This window comes from Colius striatus, chromosome 11 (genome assembly GCF_028858725.1).
Source record: "Colius striatus isolate bColStr4 chromosome 11, bColStr4.1.hap1, whole genome shotgun sequence".
NCBI classification, from domain to species: Eukaryota; Metazoa; Chordata; class Aves; order Coliiformes; family Coliidae; genus Colius; species Colius striatus.
The window spans coordinates 4,700,001-4,726,269 of NC_084769.1; the positions used below are offsets into that span (position 1 = coordinate 4,700,001).

The following is a 26,269-nucleotide window of genomic DNA, read 5'->3' on the forward strand; positions in this document are numbered from 1 at the left end:
CATAGATTTAGCAGATGATTTGTTAATTGGAATAAAAAGGCCATTTACTAGCCATTTTAACAATAGATCAATCGGAACTCTATTTATTATTTAACTAGTAGTGCTTAAGGATTGGAATGAAGAGTAATTGTATTATTGTTATGATAGGATACTCTTCTGGGAAAGGGTGGCAATGTGTGGGAGTTGCAAAGCCTCCCCGTCCCCTCTTGGGATTGAAGCCTGGCTCTGGGTGCAGAGGGGAAGCTCTGCTTCCAGATCTACCAGGTCTACAGGCACCTGAAAGTATCACAACTTACCTCATTACAGGTAGGACCTGTCAGAAAACCCACCCACGTGAACTTTGGCAGGGAGAGGTGCAAAATGAAGATGTGAATAACGTCATTTCCAAGTGAAAGAATTACAGATTTTTACACTTTCCTCCAGCAAACTACAAAGACATTAAATTCTGGTTTTACTAATTCCCAATCCTGACAGAGGTTTTTCGTGAGGGGAAGCTACATACTCAACTGATGACTCAGATTGCATCTTGGCCTGCAGTTTTGTTTTAGGAGCTGTTTCTTTTTCTTCTGTTCATGCAGACGATACGATTAAAAAGCAAATATTTTAACATAACTTAGTGATCTGAGCTATTACTGAAATGTCCACGGTTTCACTCTTTTTTTTTTTCCCTCCTAGATTAAAGAAAACTTTAAGAATCTATTTGCTTTGACACATGACACAATATTTAAGAACTGAAATCATCAATTAAATCACACATCAGAAACATTTCCCTTCGGTAGAAAAAAAATATAGTGCTAGACGACGTACACTTTGAAATTGTTGTTAATGTTTAAAATGCAATCTGAAGTGCATATGTTATTTTAAAAAACCATAAATTACAAATTTTTTAAGTTTATGGGGGGAGGATGAAAAAAAAAATCACTGCTAAGCAAAAGCATTTGCAACGAGATGTGGATATGCATCGTTTTCCAGCATGAAAGCTGAATGTGTTATTCTTTGTTTTCTTTTCCTTTTTTCCCCCCTCTCTTAAAACTGAGTAGATCTAAAGGAAACAGAGTTCCTTCTGGAGGCCTGTAATAATGTCCTAAACCCAATATGCACGTGAAGGTAGCAAAAGCCTTTCAGATTGTCACTGAAAATAGAAAAGGTGAACGTTGACAAGACTTGAGAGATTGGGGTTTTTTTTGTTGTTGTTGTTTTTCCGGGGACTGAGGGAAACTGAGGTTAAAAATAAAGTCCTCGTATGGTCAACACGTTGGAGGAAATTCAAAGGCACACATAAAATAAACATATTTTAAGAAGTGTTTTGAATTTTGCCGTGTAATTTCTGGCCAACAGAAATTACAGTTGTATCTTTGGAGGGATGTTATGTCAGATCAATGGTCATTATGCAGAAAAAAATGAACTGAAAACTCGATGCCTTAACCCCTTCAGCTATTAAAATGCAAACACAGAGAGGATAGCTGGTCTTTAGGTTTGCTGCTAGAAAACTTTCCACCACTGGGCTGCAGTTATAAAATGTTTGGGTTTGATGTTACAGAAGACATGTAAGTTGTTCCTTGAAAAAAAAAACCCCACAAGTAGAGAGCATCACACGCTTTGGCAGAGCAACCTCATCAGTAATTATTAAAAAATACAACAGTTTACATCCCGAAAAATAAAGGAATTTATCTAAAGCATGTGCACAAGCTAAAATATCCCAGCCTGAAGCATGCTGCAAATCATTCCTAGGCTATATTTAACGGTAACCTTTGGAGTCTGGAAGTCTAAGTTGAGTATCCGTTCTGCCAGGTAGCAGTGACTGTGTGGATCCGTGTCTCCGTTACCCCCCTGTAGCCAAACGTGCTCACGTACCACCCGCGTTTGTCTGCAGCGTTATTAAGCAAAGCCGTCCATACTTCACCATGTTGTTACATGTGTCTGTCTGCTGATTATAAAATGTGTTAAACAGTATTTAAAAAACAAAAAAATGCAGAGCTGCGCTTTGATTTATTCAGCGAACAAAACATATGCTCGCTGTTCTGTTCTATGTAATTCATATGATCAATAAAATTTTCTTTAAAAAGAGCAACTTTGGCATTTAGAAGGATTATGCTGCTGAAGGGAGGGAAAAAAACCCGTTTCTCTCTTGCTATATGTAGTCAACCTCAATGCTCTTGCACCAAAACGAACCGGGGGGGGTTTGGCTAACCGACGTCTCATTTGGTGTATTTCTTGTTTCTGATGCTCAGGGTGGAAGCTGTGTATTGCGGCTGTTACCCGCTGTGTCCCAAAGCCTTGGTGTACCCTGAGATATTTCCAGGTAACCGCTTATTGTTGCGCGTTGGTTGGTGCTGAAACGTCACGAGGTGACTCAACGCTGGAAACGTAAAGTTTGAGGAGAAACTCGAGCAAAAGCAATTGTTTATTTGGCAAGCGAGCATGTTAGTGTTAAGGAGAATTTTATGTGTTTTAATACATTAGACGAAGTTTATATTTGCCATCTGTTCTTTTAAGATAACACAAAAGCAAGTTTTGAAATAGCATTCTTCATTGTTAGCATACACAACCCCTAATGATAGATTTTTGTTGAAAGGTCAGTGATGCTGCAATGGTTTGCAGATTTTTTAATTCTTTTATTTTTATATACAAGGAAGGAAAAATAAGGTGGGAGGGGGGAAGAAAAACCAGAGGCCTGAAAAATCACACCAAATTATTTAAACGATTTAATACTTAATAACGTGCAACTGCAGTACCAGGATACACACTAATGTAGTACCAGTTCTCTGAAAAAAAAAGGATCTCATCACTAAATGTATCACATATGCATTGTGTTACATTAGAATAATGTATTTTAATCACCCAAAGGAGATGTCTAAACAGCACAACTACACAGTCTTATTTAGCATTAAACATCCTTGTGAGCTGAGGTAACCTTATAAAATCATGCTTAAATAATGTAAAACACGAGGCGGCACAGAGCAATATGCATTTTTAATTAGTAAAGTGACTAATATCGAGTGTGTGCTTTGAGGTTTTTGTTTCATTAAAAATGTATCTGTTTTTCCTGCAGCTGAATATCTGTATTCTACACCTGAACAGCTTTTTAAAAGGCTCCAGAATTTCTGCAAGAGACCAGATACTGTAAGGAAACATCTCTATAAGGTAGTTGTTGGGAATAGTTTCACACGATATAATGCCATATTGAAGTACAAAGGGAAAGGGGGGGGGGGGGGGGGGGGAACCTAAAAAAACAACATTTAATTAACATACTAATGTTTAAAGGAAACATGCTAGGGAGGGATATTAGTCGTTACACTAACAAGGATTAATTAAACTAGATGCCAGTTGTATTAACCAAGGTCTTATGAAATACGTACACTTAATGCAGGCTACATGCCTTTTTTGTTAATTTATTGTTTTCTAAAATGACTGTCCTTTACATTTGGACCCAAGAGGCTTATAAAAATGAACCTGGATTAATGCAACTCATTAGTTTAAAAGGAAAATAAAAGAAAGATCCTACAATTACACTAATGAGGATAAACCTACCTTCCTATCTTAATTTAATCTGCAGTCGTCCAAAAGTGCAGGTGACAGGTATCAGGTAAGATTTCTCTGCCTTTTGGAGTGATCCAACCCTACCATTCTATGATACGATTCTATGATTTGTCACAATTAGGTTTATTTTAACTCTTTGCTTTTTAAGGGATGTTGAACACCAGAAGTTTATGGCAGTGTATTTTTTTGCTGTTTATCATGGCATGTTCTCTATGATTTATGCAGAGAAAGTACAGTTTCAGTGGCAGTCCCTCCCTTCAATTTCCGATCAAGTTTTCAGTGCTGGACACACTTCCACATTTTTCAGAGGTATATTTATACTGCTAGGAGTCATGCTTTTATTATTTTAATTAGACTTTCATTGATGAAGCACTCAATTTTACATTATCCTAATGAAGACCCGTTATTACTCGATGCTTCTTTCAGAAAAATAACTGCTGTTTTCTTCATGCTGATGTGTAAACCTCCAATGTTCCTCTGTCCAGGTTAGATACACATCGCCCCTGCACGACAAAGCTGTGTCACATTGTAAAGAACCCAAGTTTTAACTGGAAGTCCTCAGAGGCTTGGGAGTGCAAAGAAGTACTCCCCGTTACCCATGCAATACAAATGTGGTCTTTTCAGCTTTCCCCGGCTGTTGCCATCCAGGCATGCTGTTAATGAACAAGTTGAGGGATCTCCTTAATTTGGAGGCTCAATGCTGCCAGCAGACCTAACCTCATCTCTCCACCTTCCTCCCTCTGGGGACCAGAAAGTGTTAGGTCTTGTCGTGTGTCGGCTGCGTCTCTACCCCTTCCTGCACACATATAGCGAGGGTTTAGCCCACGGCTGACTCCTTTTGTGACCTAAAAATAGACATTTACATAATGATACATCAAAGATGATGTTGTTTCTGCAGGAAACAGTTAAACTTCAAGAAAAAAAAAAAAAGGAGAGAACCAAAAATGCAATTTAACACCCAATTTCAAGCTCATTATCTTTCATTGTCTATTAACTTGGCAATGGTTCAGGAGGTAGCTCATAATAGTTTAAAATGCTGACTGAACACTTTCAGTGTTCAGCGTTACTTCTTGAGTCAATAGTATCGTACAGTTGTACATGGGGGCTTCAAAGGGAAAACAGTCCTTAAAGGTTTACCCTGACGTTTCCCAGTGCTTCAAGCTCAGCTCACAGCTGCATTCCTCTGGATCTCTACTTATGGATCCCCAGTTCCTAAACAAGAGCTCAAGGTGCACCAGAAATGGCAGTAACTAAAAATGGTAGAGGAAATGCTGATACAAGGTGCTGTGGGCTTAAAATGTGTGCACGAGCCCTACAGGTGAGATGCTAATTTGCTTGAAGAATTTCTCTTTTATTCAAAACTCCCTTGGGATGATCTGCAGGCAGAAGCTGAAGGTGTTTTATCCCACCCCTTGTACGTGTGCGCTGTGAGCAGCGCAGCCCATTTCAGATCTCCTGAGCGTTGGAACTGAACGTCTGCAACAGGTAGCAATTGAGCTGAAAGGGGGATCGTTTTAAAATGAGTAAAGCAGAGCCTAATCCAGAACCTGTGAGCAACAGAGGAAAGATCCCTGTTGTCTTTAATAGGCTTTGGATCAGCTGGGAGAATACTGTTAGAGTTGTCTTTTTGTACCTACACCCACGTACACCAAGTCTGCCTTCCGCAACGAGACTCTCCCCACAGCCTCCTAGAGAAACGCCAGCTTAGGAATGTGCTGTTAATGTCATTGTAGCTGGAACAGAACTGCTTTCCAGGAAGCTGCAAAGAGTGAAATCATGAAGGATATGTAGCTCTTCCACTGTGTTTTCACTTTTTTTTCACATCAGTATAATATTATCTGTACTACAGTGGAATGGGAAAGGGATCCCAGCACAGCAGTGGGTGCTAACTAGCTGCTTGTCCTTCACAAACCTTCCTGACATGCTCCCTGCCTGAAGTTCCTAAAGTAGCTGTGAAGTCCTGAAAGTCTTTAAAACACTTGAAAAACAAGCAGTGCATTTCTTTACTGGTAGAGGATTCTGCATCTTAGATCGGGAAGTGGCCATTATCAGAAGTAGCTTATCCTTTTACATATTGATGGGGTTTTATTACTAAGGATATCCATAAGAGTTAGACAGCAGTCTAATTAAACAGGCAGTTTATTCCTTCAGTTGTCCTCAGTGCTTGTGCTGATATAGTTAAGGGCAAATGGGAGATAAACAGCATCAGGGCAGTCAGGTTAGGCAGCCAGACACACTGAATGTCCCTCTGAAAATGCACAGATCACAACATGAAACTGCAATAGTTTAACTTGACAGAGCAGATTCATACTGGCAGACACTTGAAAATACGTCCATAACGTAAGCACCTGTGAGAACCTTTCCAAATGGTGTATTGCTTACCCTGTGTATTCTCACAGCACCCAAGCCTGGCTCGTTTGCAATTCTGACACTGCCTTCTACCATTTATTAGCAGAAGATTGAGATGAGGGGAAAGCAAACCTCGTTTGTTATCAATGATTTGTTCTGTTCCAGCTTTGTGGAATCCAAATGTTGCTCTCTGGTTCTGGGTATTTGTGGTTGCCAAAGGAAGCAACCTCAGAATGAAGTTACAGAATGAAGCAACTAACAGCAACAGGGCATTGATTTCTGTCAGAGCACACCGTAGGACCTGTCAGTCTTTGCAAGCTCCATATCTAGTAGGTTTAAAATTAAATACATATATATATGTATATAAAATAGGGCAAAGCATTTGTTTCTATGTTATTTTCTTTTAAGTTTACCTTTCAGTTCCCTCACTTCAGTTTCTTAATTTAAAACAGCATGTATAAAGAGTATACAGTGGAAAGGGACAAGAAGAGTTGCCAAAAGCCAGGCATGGAAGGAGCTGACAACTTTAAATAATCTCTCCCAGCCCTCCCAGCTGAATGAGTGCTGGTTGACATGCTGTCAGCTTCAGTTCCTACAGAAAAATCCTACTCTCACTCATGCTTGTTTAACAGAGAAAAGAATTTGGCCCACTTTCTGACATTCATCTTCTCATTTCCATCACACTACAGAAGCTCACCTGCCTATGAAAAGACACATGGCGTGATTTTTTTTCTTTCTTACACCACTGTAGAAGAAAGTCTGCTGAATTCAAAGGGATTAAACTGCTGTAAAATCAAATTAAGATCCCAGTTAGACCGTAGACATCTGAATTGTTTCCAGTCTCAGGATTTGGCTGTGTAGGGCAGTTCTAACAAAACTCTCTTTTTTCTTGAGGTTTTTTTTTCTTCCCTCCTTTCTCTTTTACTCTGATCTGAGATAAAGCAATATCATTGGTATTTCAGGAGAACATATAGACAGGGAAACCGCTCCTGGTCCGGCTTTAATATTTAGGCATATCTGGGAAAGCAGCAGGAGGCATTCTCAGCCTAAGGATATGGGGTGCTGGACCTGTGAGGAATGCAGGGGAGCAGATGTCCCCTCAGCCCTGTTGCAAGGATCAGTAGTCATTCGTAGTTTTTGTACAGGCTAAGAGCCAGGGACAATGCCCCTGCCTTTATCCTTATCCACTCTGCAGCAAAACTCCACGAGAAAATGGTTTCTCTGTCGCGATGCTAACTGTGGATCAGCAGGCCGTGGGTTTAACACTGTGGTTGGGACAGTGGTAAGCATCACATCATTGAATCATAGGATGGTAGGGGTTGGAAGGGACCTCTGGGAGAAGACTGATACGGGTAGAGATAAGGTATTTTGAGTCTCCCCCTCTGGGGACATTCAAAATGCACGTGGATGAGTTTCTGTGTGACCTACTCTAGGTGGTCCTGCTTTGGCAGGGAGGTTGGACTGGATGATCTTTCGAGGTCCCTTCCAGCCCTTGAGATTCTGTGATTCTCTTTGTCTTTTAGAGATTGCTCCTAACCCTGGACCTGGAGCTTTTCTCATCTTTCATAATCTCCTTCTAGTACCGAGCATTGCAAGGCTGTACGTGATAGTTCTCCTGTTGACATTCAGGCCTTTGGGAAACCCTGTTCCTGTTTTTCACGTCCTCCTGTAGCGAAGCAGTTCATATGTTTACAGGTGATGTTAAAAGCATTTTTTCCAGTCGTCTTAGGGCTTCCCCACCTTCCATTGCATTGTCACAGAATACCAGAATCTTAAGGGTTGGAAGGGACCTCAAAAGATCAACTAGTGCAACCCTTGTTCTGCAGTTGGTTGCCTGGAAGCAGAGGCTCCCCATTCATCTTTTCTGTGCTATTCATTATTTTATAACCATTTCTCGGAGTCTCCCAGCCTTTCCAGTCTCTCCTCATGAATGCTCTTCCACATTTATAGTATAATTTCTCCTCATTCAAGCTATTTTTCCTTTGTGCTGGGTGCGATCATTGCTTTGCTGAGTATTCTAGGCCATGCCATCAGTTTATGTGTGCCGTGTTGTAATCTGATAATTTTCAACCTGTTCCGTATGGAGCCAAACATACTGTTTACTTTTTAACGGTGAATGTATATTGAGCAGATGTTTGCTTACAGTCTTCTCCAGATCTTTTGTCCTGAGCTGATAAAGTTAATTTAGAGCTCTGTAAGATGTGCAAATAGTACAAACACTTCCCAGCAGAGCGTGTTTGCAGAGAAAAAAAAGAAGGCACTGTATGAAATTTGTGCTGCTGCCTGGTTAGCGCTGGGTATGGGTCAGAGGAGCTTGGAAGCACGAGTGGGAAACTTGGGATTGCCTTTCAACATGCTTATTTTCCAGTGAGCATAATTTGAGATGGTTTCAGAGATGGTTTAGGTCTGCTTCTCAGAGCCTGGATGGGAAGATTATAGCAGCCTGGGAAGTCTGGAGTGTAGCATGCTATGTCCCATGCTCTCCCACTGATGTGTCAGTGCTTAGGATCCTAAATAAAATGTGTATCACATAAGGGTTTTTATGTGAAAGAAAGAAAACTTTGGTTAATTATTTAGAACAGAAAATCAGAGTGATTTAGGAAGGAACCTGTGGAGATCATCTGGTCAGTCTCTGCTCAAAGCAGGGACAGCTTCGAAGTAGGATCTAACTTCAAAGTTGAATTAAGTTGCTCAGGGTCACATCCAGCCTAGGCTGAAGTTTTGACCTTTTTCATTGTATGGCTGTTTCAAGTGAAATCCCTTCGCTTTAGAGGTTTGCACAGATGGGAGGATCTGCTGGACTGTGGGACAGAGTTTAAGCATTTTGGGTCAACCTTCAGTCTTCAAGCAGTACATGGGTTTGGAAGCAGCTGTGGTAGAGTGAGGTCTCCTCACTAACATGGATCCTCATTCTGGAAGAAATGAGCTGGCAGGTAGGCTGTTGAAGTTGCCTCCTAGGTCATTCTGGGATCCAGCCACACATATTTAGACATATGTGTAAATAGATATATATACAAGTGGGTATATATATATATATATATATATGTGTGTGTGTATGTATGTGGCCTTCACCTGAACTCCTCCCAGTGCTTCCCTTGCTCTTGACCAACTGAAGAGAGTTCAGCTCTCTGAAAATGGTCTGTAGCTCATAGCAGTTGTCTGCACTTGTAGAACAGGAAGAAAGCATTCATTAAGAAAGCAGCTATGTGTGCATCTCTCAGCATAAACACCACAAGTTTGAACTTTTTTATTAGACCAATATTAGATAGAGTCCAGTTTGCTTTTAGTACAAGCTGCTTTCCACCTTGATCCTTCCCCAATATTCATTTGAAGAGGGGAGGAACTGTGTCACAGAGTAAACCTGACCTGGTACAGATTGGCTCTGTAAATCACAGCACTGTCTTGCCTGCCAAACCTCAGGGTTTGTGCTGAATAATAGTCTCTAATTCTTAATTTTGTTAAGGAAATCTTTTCAAGAGTGCACAAAATGTACACTAAATGAGTACTGTCCCCATGAACACCAGCCATCCTGAAACAGCAGGTCTGAGTGGATGAACAGTCCTGATTAAGTTCTAAAGGTTAACTCTGAAGGCTAATGGCAGCAGAGTCGATATTAATTACTTCAGGTCTGATCTTAGGACACGAGAAACAAACAAGTTGAGACTATTTCATTAAAAATATGATACTGCTGCTGACATCTTGTTTTGCTGCCTGTTTGTGGGGATATCTTGCTTTATGTGAAAACTTTGCTTCTCTTGATCTCTGTGTATTTAGGAATTGTTGACTGAGTCACTATTCCTTGAAAAAACAAATGCCCAGACATTGCAGAGTTATCGCTCCCCACAAAAGGTGGTGAATTTATTCTCTCCAAGTTGAAACTAAAGCTCAGAAGCCAAACCAATGATGGTCAAGCAGGATAATGATGGTATTCTGGAGTGTATTAAGAAGAGTGTGTCCAGCAGGTGGAGGGAGGTTCTGCTCCCCCTCTACTCTGCCCTGGTGAGGCCTCATCTGGAGTCTTGTGTCCAGTTCTGGGCTTCCCAGCTCAGGAAGCACGGGGAACTGCTGGAGAGGCCAGTGTAGGGCTGCCAAGATGATCAAGGGACTGGAGCATCTTTCTTTTGAGGAAAGACTGAGGGAACTGGGGCTGTTCAGTCTGGAGAAGAGACGACTGAGATGGGACCTCATCAACGCTTACAAGTAACTACATGGTGGATGTTAGGAGGATGGGGCAGCAATTTTTTCTGTAGTGTCCATTGACAGGGCTAGGGGCAATGGAACACAGTAAGTTCCACATAAACACAAGGGAAAACTTCTTTACTATAAGGGTGGGGGAGCCCTGGCAGAGAGAGGGTGTAGAGTCTCTTTCTCTGTAGGTTTCCAAACCTGTCTGGATGTGTTCCTGTAACCCTTGATCGAGGGGAACCTGCTTTAGCAGGGGGCTGGACTGAATAAGCTCTGGAGGTCCCTTCCAACCCCCACCATTCTGTGATTCTATGAATTAGGCCCTCACTCCTGCTGGCTCATGGTTCTGCCAGGTCTGAGGGGGAGAGGGGCAGGTCAGTCCCGCAGGTGTTCAGTCCTTGGCCTCTCCGCCAAGACTGCTGGTAAAGCAGACGGACGTGTGACAGAGCTCATCCGGGAGCAAACAACCTGGGGCTGCCGAGCAGCTTGACCAAAAGGCAGAGTCCACCCCATTTCCAAATAATGCCACGTAGGTGTGCTCCGACCAGCTCGTGTCCAGCGCTCCTGAAACCCTGGGTGCTTCCAGGCCTAGGGCCTCCGCACTCCCTCCCTGGCGAGAGGTCCCGTTCGCGGCCCGGCGCCTAACGCGGCTCCCCGCGCTTCTCCTCTGCTTCCTCGTAGGGCGAGACGGACGGGTTTTCTTGGGCAGCGCTCGGCGGTAAATTCAGGTCTCTGCTCGCAACAGAACCGAGGGAAGATTTGTGACAGATGGGGCTAAGTCACAAACTTGCAGCCTCAGGCAGAATTGTGGAAGTTTCCAGAGTGTGCCCATATTTACCTGATCAGAGAGAAAAGAAAATCTGCAGAGGAAGCCGAGCCTGGCTGCTTGTCATAGCTGACACAGAGCCATCTGCCACAAACCTGTGGCGGCTTCAGATCTCCAATCCCTGCCACCACCCCAGCTCAAATTAAATACAGATTCTTAGAGACGTTATGATGGTTACACATGTCCTCGGCATCACATGCAGGAGACTGTTCAAAAAAAATATGTGGCCTGTTGTGTAACCGCACTCATGTATCCCATATGTGGTGCCACATTGAATTTCCGGTTGAATCTGTTTTTATCCTTTGTACTGGATGACATGGTGCCTGAATTCTTTCTTTTCGCCGACACGATGGCAGCCAAGCTGCAGCTTCAAACGCTCACACTTGGCTGAGTTTCTACCTAGGTTGCCAGGTTATCATTGGAGCCTTATTGTGTCCTCAAAGGGCCACAGGGCCTGAAAGGAGGATCCGAAGGCTGCCGGACTAATTGGGCAGCCATCATCTCCGGGTTGTTTGGAGGCAAAGGGCTGCTTTAGCACTTCTTTTCCTTTTTTTTTTTTTTCCCTTCTTTTATTTTTTTTTTTTGCAAATTAATGACTCTCTGGCACAGGGGTTTTTAAGTGAAGGTATTAATAAGGGGTCTGGCAGGTAATCCCACGATTCGTGGAGTTACATTTGCATTTAATTAATCTTGAAGAAAGCTGAAAGATAAACAGCTGTAATTCAAACTAGCATGGGAAATATGCTACATGGTGCCATCTATCCGATAAAATGAAAGCCGAGACACTTGTTTCATTTCTCTCAAGGATGGAGAACAAACAGATAACAGTCAAAATACTTCCAATAAAAACCGGTAGTTTAAATGTAACGGCAGTTCATCAAGAATCTTTGCATCCAGTTACAAATACAGTCTTTTAAAGATAAATCACTTATGATTCCAGCAGTCAAGCTGCTATATTTGTTGATGTAAAATGTTTTGAAGATGTAGATTGTACAATAAATTTTTAATAAAGTGCCCACTGCAATTTTTAATTAGCATATCTCATTCATGTGTAAGTGTGTACATCTATCTGTATGTTTATCACTCTGCATATCCTTGTGTCAGAGTCAATGAATGCAATTGTGTCTTTATCTGATGAAGTAGGATCTGTTTTGCAAGTGATAATAAAACGTTATGACAATTCCTAGATTTTCAGCTCCACTACTGGGAAGAAGCAAGAGGAGGACTCTCGGTAAGGCATTACGATGTGAAGCCTGGTAAGACTTCTCTTTGTGGGCAGCTGTGGTTTCAGCTTCATCAAGCAGGGTAGCTCCTCTGCCCATCTCGGCACAGCAGACATCAGCATCTTTGCCAGTGCACCATCCACAGCAGGTGAGAAAGGCGGGCAGGTCCCGTCCACACAAGTGCCTTTGTGCCTTCCGACGCCATCAAGATGCTACACTGTCATTTTTCAGTGAGAGAGAGAGAGAGCATGCGGTGCCTCTCTTTAAAATTACTCCATTAAGCAATCAAAAAACCCCAGGGAGATCCAACGGTAAGTGTTTCAGATATTTTCCTAGCACTGCAGAGTTGTCATTTTGCAGTAATCATCTGTCTCGTGTGCTGGTTCCTCCTCATTTCTGGTCAACCAAAGCCCAGCTTGGCCTCTAGGTGTTTCATGTGGTTGAGTCGCAGCAGTCTTCTCAATATGAGTAGGTGTGGTAGCCAGAGCGGGTAGAGACCAGTTAACAAGACTACCTTGCACTTCTTACCAACGTGTCACAGATGCTTGTGAATGTTATCACACCTTGACACCAGCAAGAGCAAATTAGAAAGGGGTTTTTTTTGTCTTTACTAAGGGGAAACTGAGGCGTGGTACAATTCAAGCGAGTCGCTTCGGGTTTCACAGTGAGTCATTCTCCAAACCAATAAAAGGGAAAGAGGAGATGCTGTAACATTGCACTAGGGCTTGTGGTGAGCAGACTCGATACACCAAAGCTCTGTGGTTTTGGGCTGAAGGCTCCTGCTGTCCTCAGTGCACGCCCTGATCAGGCCCATTGTTGAAGGAGGCCACCCCAGCTCCCTGGTGAGGTGTTGCTGTGCCTTGGTTTACCTACTGATCAGTGATGCTTCCACCAGACCCAGCTCAGGGTGGTAAACGAGGCTTCATCTTGATGGAAAATTTTCCCTCTGAGTTCTGTACCCCTGCAAAGAGTGTTTTAGAATGGGAACACTGTCAGAACTTTTAATTGCAGGGTAATAAATAGCAATGCTGCATTATCTTCTGGTATTTCTTTAAATTCTTAGAGAGGATCTGCAGCTGCTCCACAGACGAGGATGAAAATGTCCTCTCCACATCTCCAGGTTGGCCTCATGTCGGGGGCCACCCTGGCCTGCTTCGTGGCTCTCAGCAGGGAGGGTGAGGTGGGACTTGCAGGCATTGGGAGATGATATTACCCCCCGCCCCGAGGCAGCCTTTCCCCCCAGCAGCCAGCTGAAACAACCTGAGGAGTTTTGCCTGGCAGCTTCTGAAGATCAAACGAGACAGCGGCTCCGCGCTGCTTCATTTAAAGCCTTCACTTCAAAAGGTCAGAGAGACAAATTGGGATCTCCGTCCCGTTGTTCCTACACACATGAGTAAGCGGTGAATGCAGAGACCTAATCTTATGAGTAAAATGACAGAATTAGCCCTTGACTTACTTTCATATTTATTGATGTTTCACCTGCGTTGACACAGCGACTGCAGGCGTTTGGGTACGAGTTTCAGTAGGGTCAAAGCCCGAGCGGGTTTTCCCGGCTCCCGCCAGACTGGCCAGGCAGCACTCCCACCAGACAGCTCCTTGCCTTCCACATCAATAACAGGCCAGGCACCTAATCCTACAATCCTTTTGTCTTAGTGTTTGAGATCACAGGAAACACAGGTTGATTCCACACGGGAATCGTCTTTTCCCCTGTAATAGAAAAGAAAATCCTAAAATAACCAGGGAATTTTGCAGCAAACCCTCTCCAGCGTTCCTCACTCTGCTCCGGTGCTGCTGCAGGCACTGCGAGGAGCCCCGTTAGCAGCATCAAGACCTCTGACTTAGCTCAAAGCTGTTCTGAATTAGGAGGCTAGATTTTTTCTAATTGCATTTTTAAAGACCGAGCCAGCAGTTCATTAGAAATCACGGAGCGAATTCTGCTTCTCTATTACACCAATATAAATCTTGAATGAATTTATATCAGGATAACTTGGAGGGTAGAACGTACCTCCCATATTGTTCCTCAGATTATTAAAAGTTAAAGGCCCTTGCAAATTAAATTCACCTTTCCCCATTCAAGCTATTTACTCTCCGGGGTTGGGGTTTTTTTTTATTCCAGTAAGGACAGTTGAAATGAATTAGCCAGTCTCATTTTTGCTCATAGTCACTTTTAAGTTTGGTTTCTCATGTACTAGCCCAGGACTAGTTTGTGTGGAAAAGACCAAAGGGCATTTTCTTTCAAACAAATTGTTTTCATGGGAATAATTTCCTGGAGAATTACATTAAAACCTTTGCATAAATCCTTGATTTTGAAACAAAAAACCAACAACCCAAAACCAACAACAAAACCTCCCTTGATTTGGAGGACTTTGCAATTCTTTATTTGCAGATACAAATGAGCACCTTAATGATTAAGTCCTTGAGAATTTTACCCTCTAATGGGCTAACCTTATTTAACTGAAAGACTTCTTAAATGATTCAGTCTGGTAAGCGAGGCTTCGGTCTTGAAGGAGAATTTTGCCTGTGAGTTATGAACCCTTGCAAATAAGGTTTTATAATAGAAACACTGTCAGAACTTTAATTATAGGGCAATAAATAGCAATGCTGCATTATCTTCTGATATTTCTTTACGTTCTTCGCGAAGATAACGCAGTTGTTGCTGGAAACTGATAATCAAGGGCTGTGTAACTGTGCTACAACTTATCACCCACCCTCCGTGGAAGCAGCAGCGGCGGCAGCAGCGACAGCGAGCGTTTAACGGGGAGGAGGCAGCGGGAAGCAGCCGCGGGGATGCGGGAGCACACAGGGATGCGGGAGCACACAGGGATGCGGGAAACACGGGGATGCGGGAGCACACAGGGATGCGGGAAGCGCGGCGGTGCGGGAGCACACAGGGATGCGGGAAGCGCGGGGATGCGGGAGCACACAGGGATGCGGGAAGCGCAGGGATGCGGGGACGCGCGGATGCGGCGGCGGGACCGGAGGAGCATCGGCGGCGGCTGCCGGGGGTGGGTCGAGCCCGGCCCGGGGAGTTGCCCGAAGCGCATCGGACACGGGCTGGGAGGGGGCGTGGGACGTTGGCACCGATTATCCCAGCCGGGAAAAAGGCTTTTCGCATCCCGTCGAGGCCGAGGGGATGGAGGTGGGGGCAGAGAAGGGAAGCGGGGTTAAACGAGGCCAGCGGCAGCTAAAGCAAAAATGATAGTTAATAATAACGGCGAAGGCGCAGCGGACGCTGGGGAGCCGGCGGCGATCGCCGCGGGCGGGGGCGGCCCCGCCGAGCGCTCCGCGCCGCTCCGCGCAGCCCGGCTTCTCCCGCAGCCGCCCTCGGGGCCTGCCTCCGCTTTCTGTTATCGGTAGTGATGTTATTTTGAAAATAAGCTAATTCTGTGTCATGTGTATAGACGGCCGGCGAGGACTGTTCCCTCCCTCTCCGCGCCCCGCGATGTCCCTTCCGCGGGTGCGGAGCGCCTGGCCGGGCCGGGCAGCCTTTCCTGCAGCCCTGTGCGCCTCCGGCTGCACGGCTCCTACGGTTTTGAGTGTCCGTGGTCCAAGACAAAACCATCGCAAACCCCAAACAGAGAATACCGCCAAAGCCCGCAAGGAAAGGCGGCCCGGGAGCGCGGCGCTGGGGGGACAGGGGAGGGCTGCGTGCGAGGGGCTTAACCCTTAGAGCTTTGAAGGCAAAACAAGGCAAGGCACGGGAAAGGCATGTCTGTAAACAATGATAATTAGCCTTTTCAAAAATCATAACACTGATTAAAATCTCCGATTCATTATTTATTCATCACAGAACCTCTTTGCAGACCTGGGAATAGTGATTAAAACCTAAGTGCTTCTCGGGTTCTGCGCAGCTAGAGAGGCACCTAAAAAAGGGTTAAAACGGAAAGGAAAGAGCAAACCAAGCAAACAGAATTCTTCTTTTAAGAACCCATACTTTCTTCTTCCCTTCCTGGCAGGAATGCTCCCATTCCCCCAAATTTTGGTATTATGAAAATGTTTCTCATACTAAGTACAAGTGTTAGACTGAATCCAGTTGGTACTGAAATTGCAAACACACTTTCACTCCTAGAAAAAGCCAACAGAAAAGGAACTTCTTTTAACTCCATAATAGCAGGTTACATAGTAAATGAACAACTGATGGTCAACTGGCCAATTATGGTATAAATATCCCTTGTTTACAGCGAGGTGTTAAATGAGCCTTTTGAGCACAAAGGATCAGACTGTCTAAGCTACAATTTGTGCTTCATCCCATTATGGCTCCCCTAAAAAGGCCCGTGCCGACGTAGGTAATGTGTGCTCTGAACATATTTCTTGCTGTTGATTTTAGTTTGCTTTAATTCAATACACACTCTTGTTTACTTTTTAAAATTTAAATAAATGTCAGCATTGTATAATTTCTATGTTAACAAAGCAGTGAGCAAAATCCCTTGTATGTTTATAAAATATTATTGTTTAATTCACATAGTTTAGGAATTCCAAATGTTGAGAATAGGAAGGAGGCCAAATACCATCTGTTTATAACTATGATGCATCATCATATGTGTACTTTAAAAAAGAAGAAGAGGGAGAAAAAAAAAAAAAAAGCTTGGTCAATCTTGCCACTGTTCTATCTGTGAGGAATATGGTGAGGATTTCAAACTGCTCTGTGCAATTTGCAGGAAATTTTAGCGTGGTTTCATTCTGAGCAGGGATGTTACAGGAGTTGCTGTCAGAAGAACTGCGTGAGACACTCACGTGCCTCAACTACTGCAGCCACGGTTTCAATTGCTTTCTCCCAGCCTCAGTATCTCCCCTGACAGAGACTAAGAAACATAAAGTGGAAGCTTGTTTTTAAATTCCTTGTAGGTTTAGGGGCTGTGTGTGCATTTGAGGGTTCCTTTTCAAATGACTCATACGTTCACGTTCCTGGATTTTCAGAGGCAGAAAGGAAGCACGACGGTTTTGTAGCCTTCCTTGCAAAACACAGACTACAGACCATCCTCCAGCCGGCTCTGCAAATGTTTTATAAAACCCCTCTCTGTCAAATGTCGGTAGTTTTAGGTCCAAGTTAAAATAGACCCTCATTAAAAATAATACATTCCATACCGTGGACTTGTACGTAACGTGCATTTTAAAGAGAAGGTAGTCTGCAGGCTTAAAAACAAAGAGAGTGTCTCCAACTTAAGTAGATAAGAAGATTTTTTTTTTCCAAACCCAAGTTAATTAGTTGGTACGTCAAGCCTCATAGTTGTCTTCCTACCTTTCAAGGGCTGAAGAATCCTCAGTAAATGTACTTAAACTTCCTAGCGAGGGCCAGTGAGATGAATGCAGAGATTAGGGTGAGTATTACCGTGCCTTCTCAGTGCATCCCAGCTGCAGTTCATCCTACTATTGATAATGATGCTTGGAGTTACTGAGGTGGTTTCTGAAACTCACATATGGGGTCTTTTCCCCAAGGATGAGGAATAATAGCGGCACTCAGGTGGTACAGGGAGGGTTAGAACAGATTTGCAGTTATCTTTCGCCTGGTGCGTGGTGACTTTTCGGTTGCGCTGGTTTAATAGAGAGGTGCATTCAGGATAGGGGCTGTAATTCACTGATACAGTTTGTGTTAATAAACAAAGTTGGGAGGGGGGAAAGAAAAAGCACAGGTGAAGGAAAAAAAATGTCTGGGCTTGCTGGAAGCCAGCCCTGGCAGAGTGCTGGTGCAGTTTTGTGGCCAAACTCTCAGCAATTTCTGTAATACCACAATTTAGCATACTATATGCTGTGCTGAAATGCCTGGGACTTTGTTTTTTAACTTCTTCCTTTCTACTGTTACATTTAACTTGCAGCATCTTGAATTACTTAGCTACACCCAGATAGAAAGTTACAGCTTCTTTAGCTCTATTGTGCTGCACCGAGCTGTTGCTGCTGAAAACTGCCCATCAGAGTGAGAAAACCCTTTCCAGCCTTTTCCTGTATGTTTTCCATCATAAGTCAGCCTTTAAGATACCATTCTCAGACAGTTTATTATCTTGAAAGACCTTTTCTTTTTTTAAATAGAAAATGCCTTGCACACCTCTCAAGAAGCCTTTGTGGAGCTGGTGCCATCATCAGAGATCATTTGCCACCGTGCAATGTGTTTAGTCTGCTCACACTGACACTACAGGAGTGAAAAGCAGGACAAAAGACACCTTCTGTCACTGCAGTCTGCAAAAATCCATACATGTGAAATGTATACAATCCCAACTCAAAAAAAAAAAAGGGGTGTTCCCTGCCAACTTCAGATAGCCAGGCATGCATGCCTGAATATGACTTCCTATTTTCCATGGCTATGTGATCCTTGGTCTCCCAAGCTGAGATAGCAATCGAGGGGGCAGATTGTCCAATTATGATGTGCATACCTGTCCATGAGGAATTATATGGAGCCCTCGTACTCATTTATCACTTCATTTTTACACGCTGGAGTAGTTTTATGAGATACACTGATAGAAGCAGTTTCGAAGGTTGCTAAATACCATGTTCATTGCATGCTTGGTTTCCTGCAGCTCCTGGGCGCTGGAGAGTCAGTGCACAGAGATGGGTATTTCAAATCTCAACCCAGCACAGGTATAAATCCTATATAAAGAGCCGTGGTTGGAAGTCATGGCTCCCCAATGTAGTGAGCATATCTGTGCTAACCCTGGAACATTAGGGTTGCTCAGTGGTCCTTACATTGGGGCCAACAGCTTCCCCTCCAGCAACTGCACGTCTTGCCCTCTTGTCTGAGGGTGGCTGCATTGGCTGCTGTCAGGACAGCAAACAGAACGTGCATCAGGCACGAAGCACGCAGTAATTCACAAGGAGAATGTATTCCCTGGTGCATCTCAGTAACTTCTAATACCCTTTTTGGGGTCTGAACACCTCGTGTTCCCTCTAGCAGCAGTAGCTGAGGGCATTCATCATCCCACAAGCTCCCGGGCATTAACATTTAACCATCCTATAATTTGGTTTTTAAGTGAAACCGGGGAGATTAATAAACTTAATCTAGCATTCACACAGATTTGAGGACAGCTGACCTCTGCCCTCTAGAGACCCAGGCTCATTGAAGAATCTGCATCTGAGAGAGCCCCTGCAGTTGTAACGGAGCAGGGAGCCCCGTCCCCCATGGGCTGCAGCGTATCGCCCTCCATGTCTGCAGCAGGAGCGGTGGTGACAAGGAATTTGTCTCTCATATTTATGTCTCCTGCCTCTAAAAGGGTCAGTGTTAGCAAACACATCTCCCTCTTGCACCGTAGCAGGCTAGAGCAGCTCTCCTGGGAGTAGGGGTGGGAACTGCAGCAAAAGTGAAACCTTAGTTAAAAAATAGTCAATCTTCCAATTTGTTTGCATTTAGGAAAGGGAAAAAAAAACCATTAAAACCCAACAACAACAACAAGCTGGAATGTCACTTCTCTGTTTCAAGGGCACAGGTTTACAAGTTTGGGTATTATGCTGCAAAAATCCCCAGATCAGCAAAGCCTTTCATGCCGAAGCATTCAGCCAGCAGAAGTGGTGCCTCAGCCTGCAAAGCATTCTGTATGGGCTGCTTTGCACATCTCACATCGTGCAATTCTTTGGAAAAAATTTGGATAGGAGTAGTTTGTCAATGCTATTAATAGATATGTTTAATGCAGAAGTGTGCAATGTGATGAACAGCCTTGGCAGGAACCATATCCAGCCTGATTGTATTGTAATACCGTTTGATGCGGCAGTATGTTTGATCAGTTACAAGTGATGAGTATCACATCACATCAAACAATTTAATACAGTCTCATTGTATGGAATTATGGCTGCTGTCAATCAGCATGTGGCCTATTCCTTACAGATCTGTCTTTGGGAGCTGGAATACAATGGTAGCTACATCTGCATTAATAAATAAAGTGCTGCTGAAATTCCGTACAGACCTGTTGAGATTTTTATTTCTCTTTCATGGCCTTTTTTATTGTTGTTGTTGTTTTTCTTTTTTAATTCCTTTTTCCCCTCCTTCTTCACTTTTTGATGCTGCACCGAGATGAGTTCACCTGGTCAGTAGGACTGCCCGGGGTGGGCCTGGCGTGCTTTGAAGGGTGCTTGGAAAATATCTAGCAAAGACATGTGAGAGTTGTGAATTATGGTGGGGTTTTTTTTTTTTGCAAATAGCAGCCTGAGCATAAACCCACTGAACTTGTTTTCTGCTGAAGCTTCACAGAGTCTCCTTTCTTGGCTTCCTCAGGGGAAGGAGCGGCTACCTATTAAAAATGCATATGTTTTGTCTTACTGCTTGGCGCACCTCACTCGATAACCCCCTACTTTGATTTGGGGATGGCACTCTTTGAACTTAAAGTCTCTTCCTTAGGACTGATATATTCAAGGTGCTGGAGGGGAAGCCTATGTCAGATGAAAGATACGTATGTAAATAACAGTACAGAGGTGGGGTTTAAGGCATTACCCATTTTACTATCAGTTTCAGACATGTGCTGCTCTGATGCTGCCTCGCCTTGCAAAAAGCTCCGAGTCCCTAACACGGCGGATGCTTTTTAATGAAGTCATACTCTGCTGCCTACAAATACGGGGTCATACTACACTTGTACTGGAGCAGTGATTTCAGTAATGTTGCTTATTGTGGTCAAAGAGGGCAGAAGATTGCCTTTTTGCATTGTGTGGCTCTGGGGTTTTAGAGCCCGCACCAGACAAATTGATTATGCTGCAGTGGGCCACACATTCAGAGAGCAGAGGTGTCACGCCGAAACGCCAAATTTCAGCAGCTGATTAATCAATGTAGCGACTGTAAGTTTTCCCACCTTTGGCTACGGTCTCAGCCTGCAAACCTAAGTAACATCAATACTCAAAAGGGAAACCTCAGAAGAAATAGATACTAAAGGAAGTGGTTGTCGACTTAATAAATGCCACATTTCTTTTGACAGAGCAAATGATCCTAGAGGTGAAAACGAAGCGTGGTTAGGGATAGGGACACAAAAAGAGGATGTCTGCATTTAAGATCTATTTCTCATTGACTGTGAGGTGGTGAGTTTGAGCTCACCTCTAGTTTGGAGGGATTTCCATCACCCAGCTTTCTGAAAATTGCGAAGGACTTAGAGCAATCAGGGCTGTGGAGCCAGTCTGGAGGAAGCTTAGCATTTATGTAACTCGAACAACCTGAGCTCGGAGGCATCCTTATAAAGCAAACAAATAAAGACCCGGCTTGCTCCTGTAATATCATCCACCTGATTATTCCTGAGCACTGCTCAGCCAGGTATTTCCTCTGCCTTGTAATCCAAGCAAGACAGACAAGACCCCATATGCTCTGTTTCCCACATGAGAATAGGTTGTCCTGTTACCCATATAATTCTGGAATCTTACTATTTTTATGGACTATAAACTGGCCACAGTTATACCCAAATGCATCTGATTAATTCAGAGCCAAAGAGTTCCGTGGTGTCTGACTGTCCGGGACTTTTATGGTGCAAGGTAACGTAAAAGTAGCAGGTATAAAATAACATTTGTTGCTGTCTTTGTAGCAAAGTAGTTTTTCTTCTGTAAAACTTGAGGCTTGGCTCGTTACAGAACTACTAATGATACTCCAGAATCGCACAGCACCTGGAGTGTGTCCTACCCCTGTTTATCGCATGTCTGGTGTTAATTGGCAATGGCTCTGTCTGAGACAGTGATCCAGTCAAATCCTGCAGGCCACGCAGGTCTGGATGGTATTTAGATCAGAAAACTCATCCAAGCAAGAGTAGCATTGGTTTGCCACTAATCCACAGGAGAGCAGTACCTCTACAAGGTTATTTGTAGATTATAAGGCCAAGAAAGGACTATTTGGATCATCTGGTGTCACGTGTATAACACAAGCCATATGACTTCTCTCAATTAATTCCTGTTTGAACCAGAAAACCTCATCCTCTACCGGTCTAAAAATTGCCAGTGATGAAGAAGCCACCACAACCTTTGATATTATTGGATGTGTTGCTTTTGGAGGGCTTTTCTCTCAAATGAGGAGCTGAAAGTGACGTTTATCTCCTGTGATTGTTAGATACTTGTCTCTAGGGCAAGGACGTCAGTCATGGCACTGAGACCGAGATCCACTAAATACCAGTACCTTTCGCCTGGCTTTCCCTCATGGTCCCACTCTTCACTCTGCCTGCTTTCTGGGGTTGCTCTTGCAAAGGGCAGTCCCTCAGCAGACACCACAATGATTTTGTGCACAGAGTAATGGTCCATTAAAAAAAAGCAATCCCTGCACTGGTTTGGTGGGATCCACTCAAGATAACCAGAAATGGCCTTGCCAAAATAACAACCATACCTGTAGTTAAAAAGCTCTGCATTGCTGTGCATTTTAGGGGTCTAAATGTATAATTAGTACTGTGGTTGTAGGTTGTACCGTTGGTGCTCACTGGGATGAAAGGCACCATATGTGAAGTATATTGCTGATTTCATATCTTCATAAAAATTGCTCTCAAAGAGTACAGAGACAGGATCAGTGTTTCATGGGTTGCTACATGAAGTGGGGTTTAGAGAGTGAGAGTGAATGCTGTTCCCCCGCTGTACATGGACGTAATGAGCTCAGTATTAGCATTGTTGAACTAAAATGTTAGGTTTTGATTATATGGAGAAAAGTTTCATGAAAAAAAACCCTGTGGAACATTAACACTGATTTTTGCAGACATTCACCCTCGTTTTTACAACGCATACATCTCCTTCTTCTAGCTGCACAGCCTATGAAACCTGTGAGAGGAACAGAATTCCTTAAAGAGCAAAATATGCTTTCTAGCTAATGAGATATCCACATCTCCCTCATCATGATAATAATGAAAAGCCTCACAAATACAGCCTCCCCCACCTTTTGCTTTCTTGGAGGGTGCAAAATTATGAGTGGCTCTTCATTGTAGAGGAGAGTGAGCCCTGGGGCAATAGGACATTGCTCTCTTCCCTCCCAGGGGTGCCAGAGCATCCTGTGCCAAAGCTGACCAGACCCTGTTTGTGAAGTGATGGTCTCCCAGGCATGGTCCCCCCAGCCTGAGCCCCGTGCTGCAGCCACTCAGCCATCTCATCCATGTCAGATGCTCATGAGACAGCTTGCTTTGTGCAAACAGTGCTTGTGCTAGTGACATCCAACATAAGATCCTCAAACACATCACTGAGAGGATGATCTTAAACGCCTTTTCCAACCTAAATGATTCCGTGTAATTCTATGTCTCACCTTTCTTACCCCTTGCCTCCCTCACCTTTGGTGCAGGACCCCCAGTGAGTTAGAAGTTTAAGAACTACTCAGAAAGAGGCCAGCTAATAAATGATATCGAAATCCCAGTCCCAGATTTTCTGTTCTAAACATGCTGCACAACTAACACTGTGACACTTTGGCAGTACGATGGAGAAAAAAAAAAACCTGTGCCAGCTGACTGATGAGCACCCATCTTTTTTAATTAATTGGGTTGAAAAATGTCTGGTGTCAGTTGGAATGTAGGGACTCTTTCAGCTGCGTTTTCCTGGATACGTATATAGTTATATCTAGCTACAGATTTGAATGCCCAGCGTGAGGCCTCATAAATGATAAAAATATGTATATACTGGGATTATACACACACACACACATGCACATATTGGATGAATCGATACTTAAACATATATGTGTGTATATAATGTTCTGTTCTCTGTTCTGAGAGCTATTTATAAATAGATTTTGTATATATATATATATATATATATTATTCCCAGCTCTGCGTGTGCATGTATTGTAAAATCTGAGCTTTTTTCCTTTCCTGGAATGCTTTTTAATATTTAGCAGAGTAATATATCTGATTTCTCTTTAAATTAAATGAATTTATTTGTCTGCCTCTCCTTAATGGAATCAGTTTTGATATACTCTTTGTTCACGCTGTTACAGGCTTCAGTCTAAGGGCTCTTTGTATTAACTTTTTTAAGTTACATTACAAAGAGGTTTTAAGATTTCCCAACAGGCTTTTATTTAAGCAGGGCTTTTGATCTCAAACCTGCTGGGGCCTAGTGAAATCCTTACCAATTCTCCAGTAACTCCTCACTATTGGAATTTGAAAAGACCCACCTGAAGGATTTAACTCGCTGTATGGCTTCAGCCATCCTTTAGATGCTTCTATTCATGCAGACAGCGAGGGGGTCGAGGGCACCCTTTGTGATCCTCCAAGTAGCCTAAGGTGCCCTTTGCATAAGTTGTACTCCTGAGGAAATAAAAATCAGGAGGACACAAACCTATATACCTTATTTCCTGCTATCTTTACTTAAAGGAGGAGCACAGGGGGTCTGCTTAACATCCTTTGCTACCTAAATACCTTTTGGACATGGGAACTCAATAAAGGAACTTTCATTGCATCCATTACCCTACTGCGGTGCATAGCAAATTAGATTTAAAAGGGTACTTTTTCCCTTACAGCTATTTCTATCATTTTCTTTAAAATTTCAATTTAGTGTCTAGTGACAGAATATTCTGTAATGTACATTAGAACTATATAACACCAATTATGCTAACTGTGAACATTATTTCAAAAGAATTAGTTATATTAAGTTATAGACAAACCGTTGGGGAAAAAAAAAGGTCAGGGTTTTTAGGGGAGGAAGAAAAAAAAAAGGGAGCCATGTGCTAATGTTTTAAAGGAGCAACATGAAGTGAATGCTCTTTTCATTTTTTAATCCTTTCTTTTCCATAACCCACACCGAAATTTCGCCACTCGCTTGGATTTCCTTGTTTAGGCACGGGGGGGTGGCACGTCGCCTCCTTAGTTTACAGCTACAATTGGTGGTGTAAAACCTACAGCTGAGTCTGGTGGTTGTGGAGAAACACCATTTCCTCTGTTTTTTGGGAGATGGGATCGCACAAATTGATGAAAAGTCTTTTGGCAGATGCTGGTGACCAGTACAGAGTGAAAAAAGGAAAACAATCCTGGCAGACCAAGCATGGAAGGATATAATAACTAAGCACATTCTTGTCACAGTTTTGCTTGCCTCTTTTCTTTCTCATGGCTGGAACAGACATGATATGCCCATTACCTGCATTTTGTGTTAGTTTCTCAGGTTCTTTTTCTTATTATTATTTCAGTCTGGTGTTAAAGTAATGCCACCCCAGAGAATGCAGCAGAATCTAAACCTACTTTCTTTTTTTCCTTCATGACTCTCATTTCCATTTGTTTATTTGGATATGGTTTGTGCGTTGGAGAGTTTCTTTAATCTCAAGATGTTAGATGGCTACTTCTTTGTGTGCATTTGATCTAGATATGTGTTTCATTGGAGACATTTTTGTGTAGATACAAAATTGTACGGAATAAAATAAAGATTCTCTATTTTACACCTTTTTGTGTGTCTATGTGTGTGTCTGTGTGTGTGTGTGTCTTCTTTAGAATTGGTTTAAGACTTTTGCTGGAGCCCTACAAGGAAGGTTTGGTTGTTTCAGTTTGTAGAGATTCCTGGCAAAACATTTGTGTTTGTTTGACGTCCTGTGGGATCAAACTGCCATGAATTTTGAATGATCTAAAAACTGTGGAGTTTACTTCAGCTAAAACTGCCTTCCACTTGAAAACATAAATCAGCTCAGTTGAAATGCAGTCTCTTTCCTTTCTTTTTGTTTTTTTCACACTTGGGATTTGCCCCAGATCCAGCAAGAGCTGGAGCATCGCTGTGCAGATCCCTCATGTTCAGAAGAGCTGCTGTTACACCCGGCTGCTCCCACAGAACAAAATTGTCGCTAGGTAAGCATCAAATTTCTGAGCACAGGACAGCCCTGTCTGTCCATCATGTAGCCACAAGTGATGGGTCCTTAGGCAGACCCTACAATATGCTCCACCTGGGAATGTGATTTGTAACAGGCTCATCCAGGGCAAGTTTTGCTCTTTTTTTGTTGGAGGGGGGCCTTCTTAAACCCATCTAGAACTGAGTAAGTTCACAAACTCCACGGGACTCCATATCAAGACTCTTTTAACTTGCAAACGCTCCAAGTGGAGTTCCAGTAGGAACTTTCACTTTTTGTCTAGCAGCAAAGTGAAATGAAAAGCAGATGTGCACACTGGCATTGTCTCTGGGGAACGGATGATATTCTTTTACCAGCTTGACATCTGTGGAGACTAGATTAAAGCCCAAAGTGTGCTGGGCTAGTCCTATTTTCTAGATCCTCTGAAGTGGATTTAAGCTTACCTACAAACTTGGAAGCCTCTGAGCTGAG

General features: G+C 43.2%; 1 protein-coding gene across 9 annotated transcripts in view; it reads left to right on the forward strand.

Annotated features, from left to right (window-relative positions):
• Nucleotides 1–26,269, forward strand: part of GTDC1 (glycosyltransferase like domain containing 1) — a 210,633-nt gene that overhangs the window by 172,836 nt on the left and 11,528 nt on the right. For 6 of the 9 annotated variants that reach the window (XM_062005031.1, XM_062005028.1, XM_062005027.1 and 3 more), the window contains 3 exons: nucleotides 2,232–2,302; nucleotides 3,053–3,144; nucleotides 10,756–11,931. In XM_062005031.1, coding sequence (XP_061861015.1) covers nucleotides 2,232–2,302; nucleotides 3,053–3,144; nucleotides 10,756–10,839 — 247 coding nt within the window. In that variant the 3' untranslated portion in view covers nucleotides 10,840–11,931. Of the gene's footprint in view, nucleotides 1–2,231; nucleotides 2,303–3,052; nucleotides 3,145–10,755; nucleotides 11,932–12,087; nucleotides 12,132–26,269 lie in introns of those variants that run through there. The other 3 variants (XM_062005032.1, XM_062005035.1, XM_062005034.1) reach the window with 2 other exon arrangements.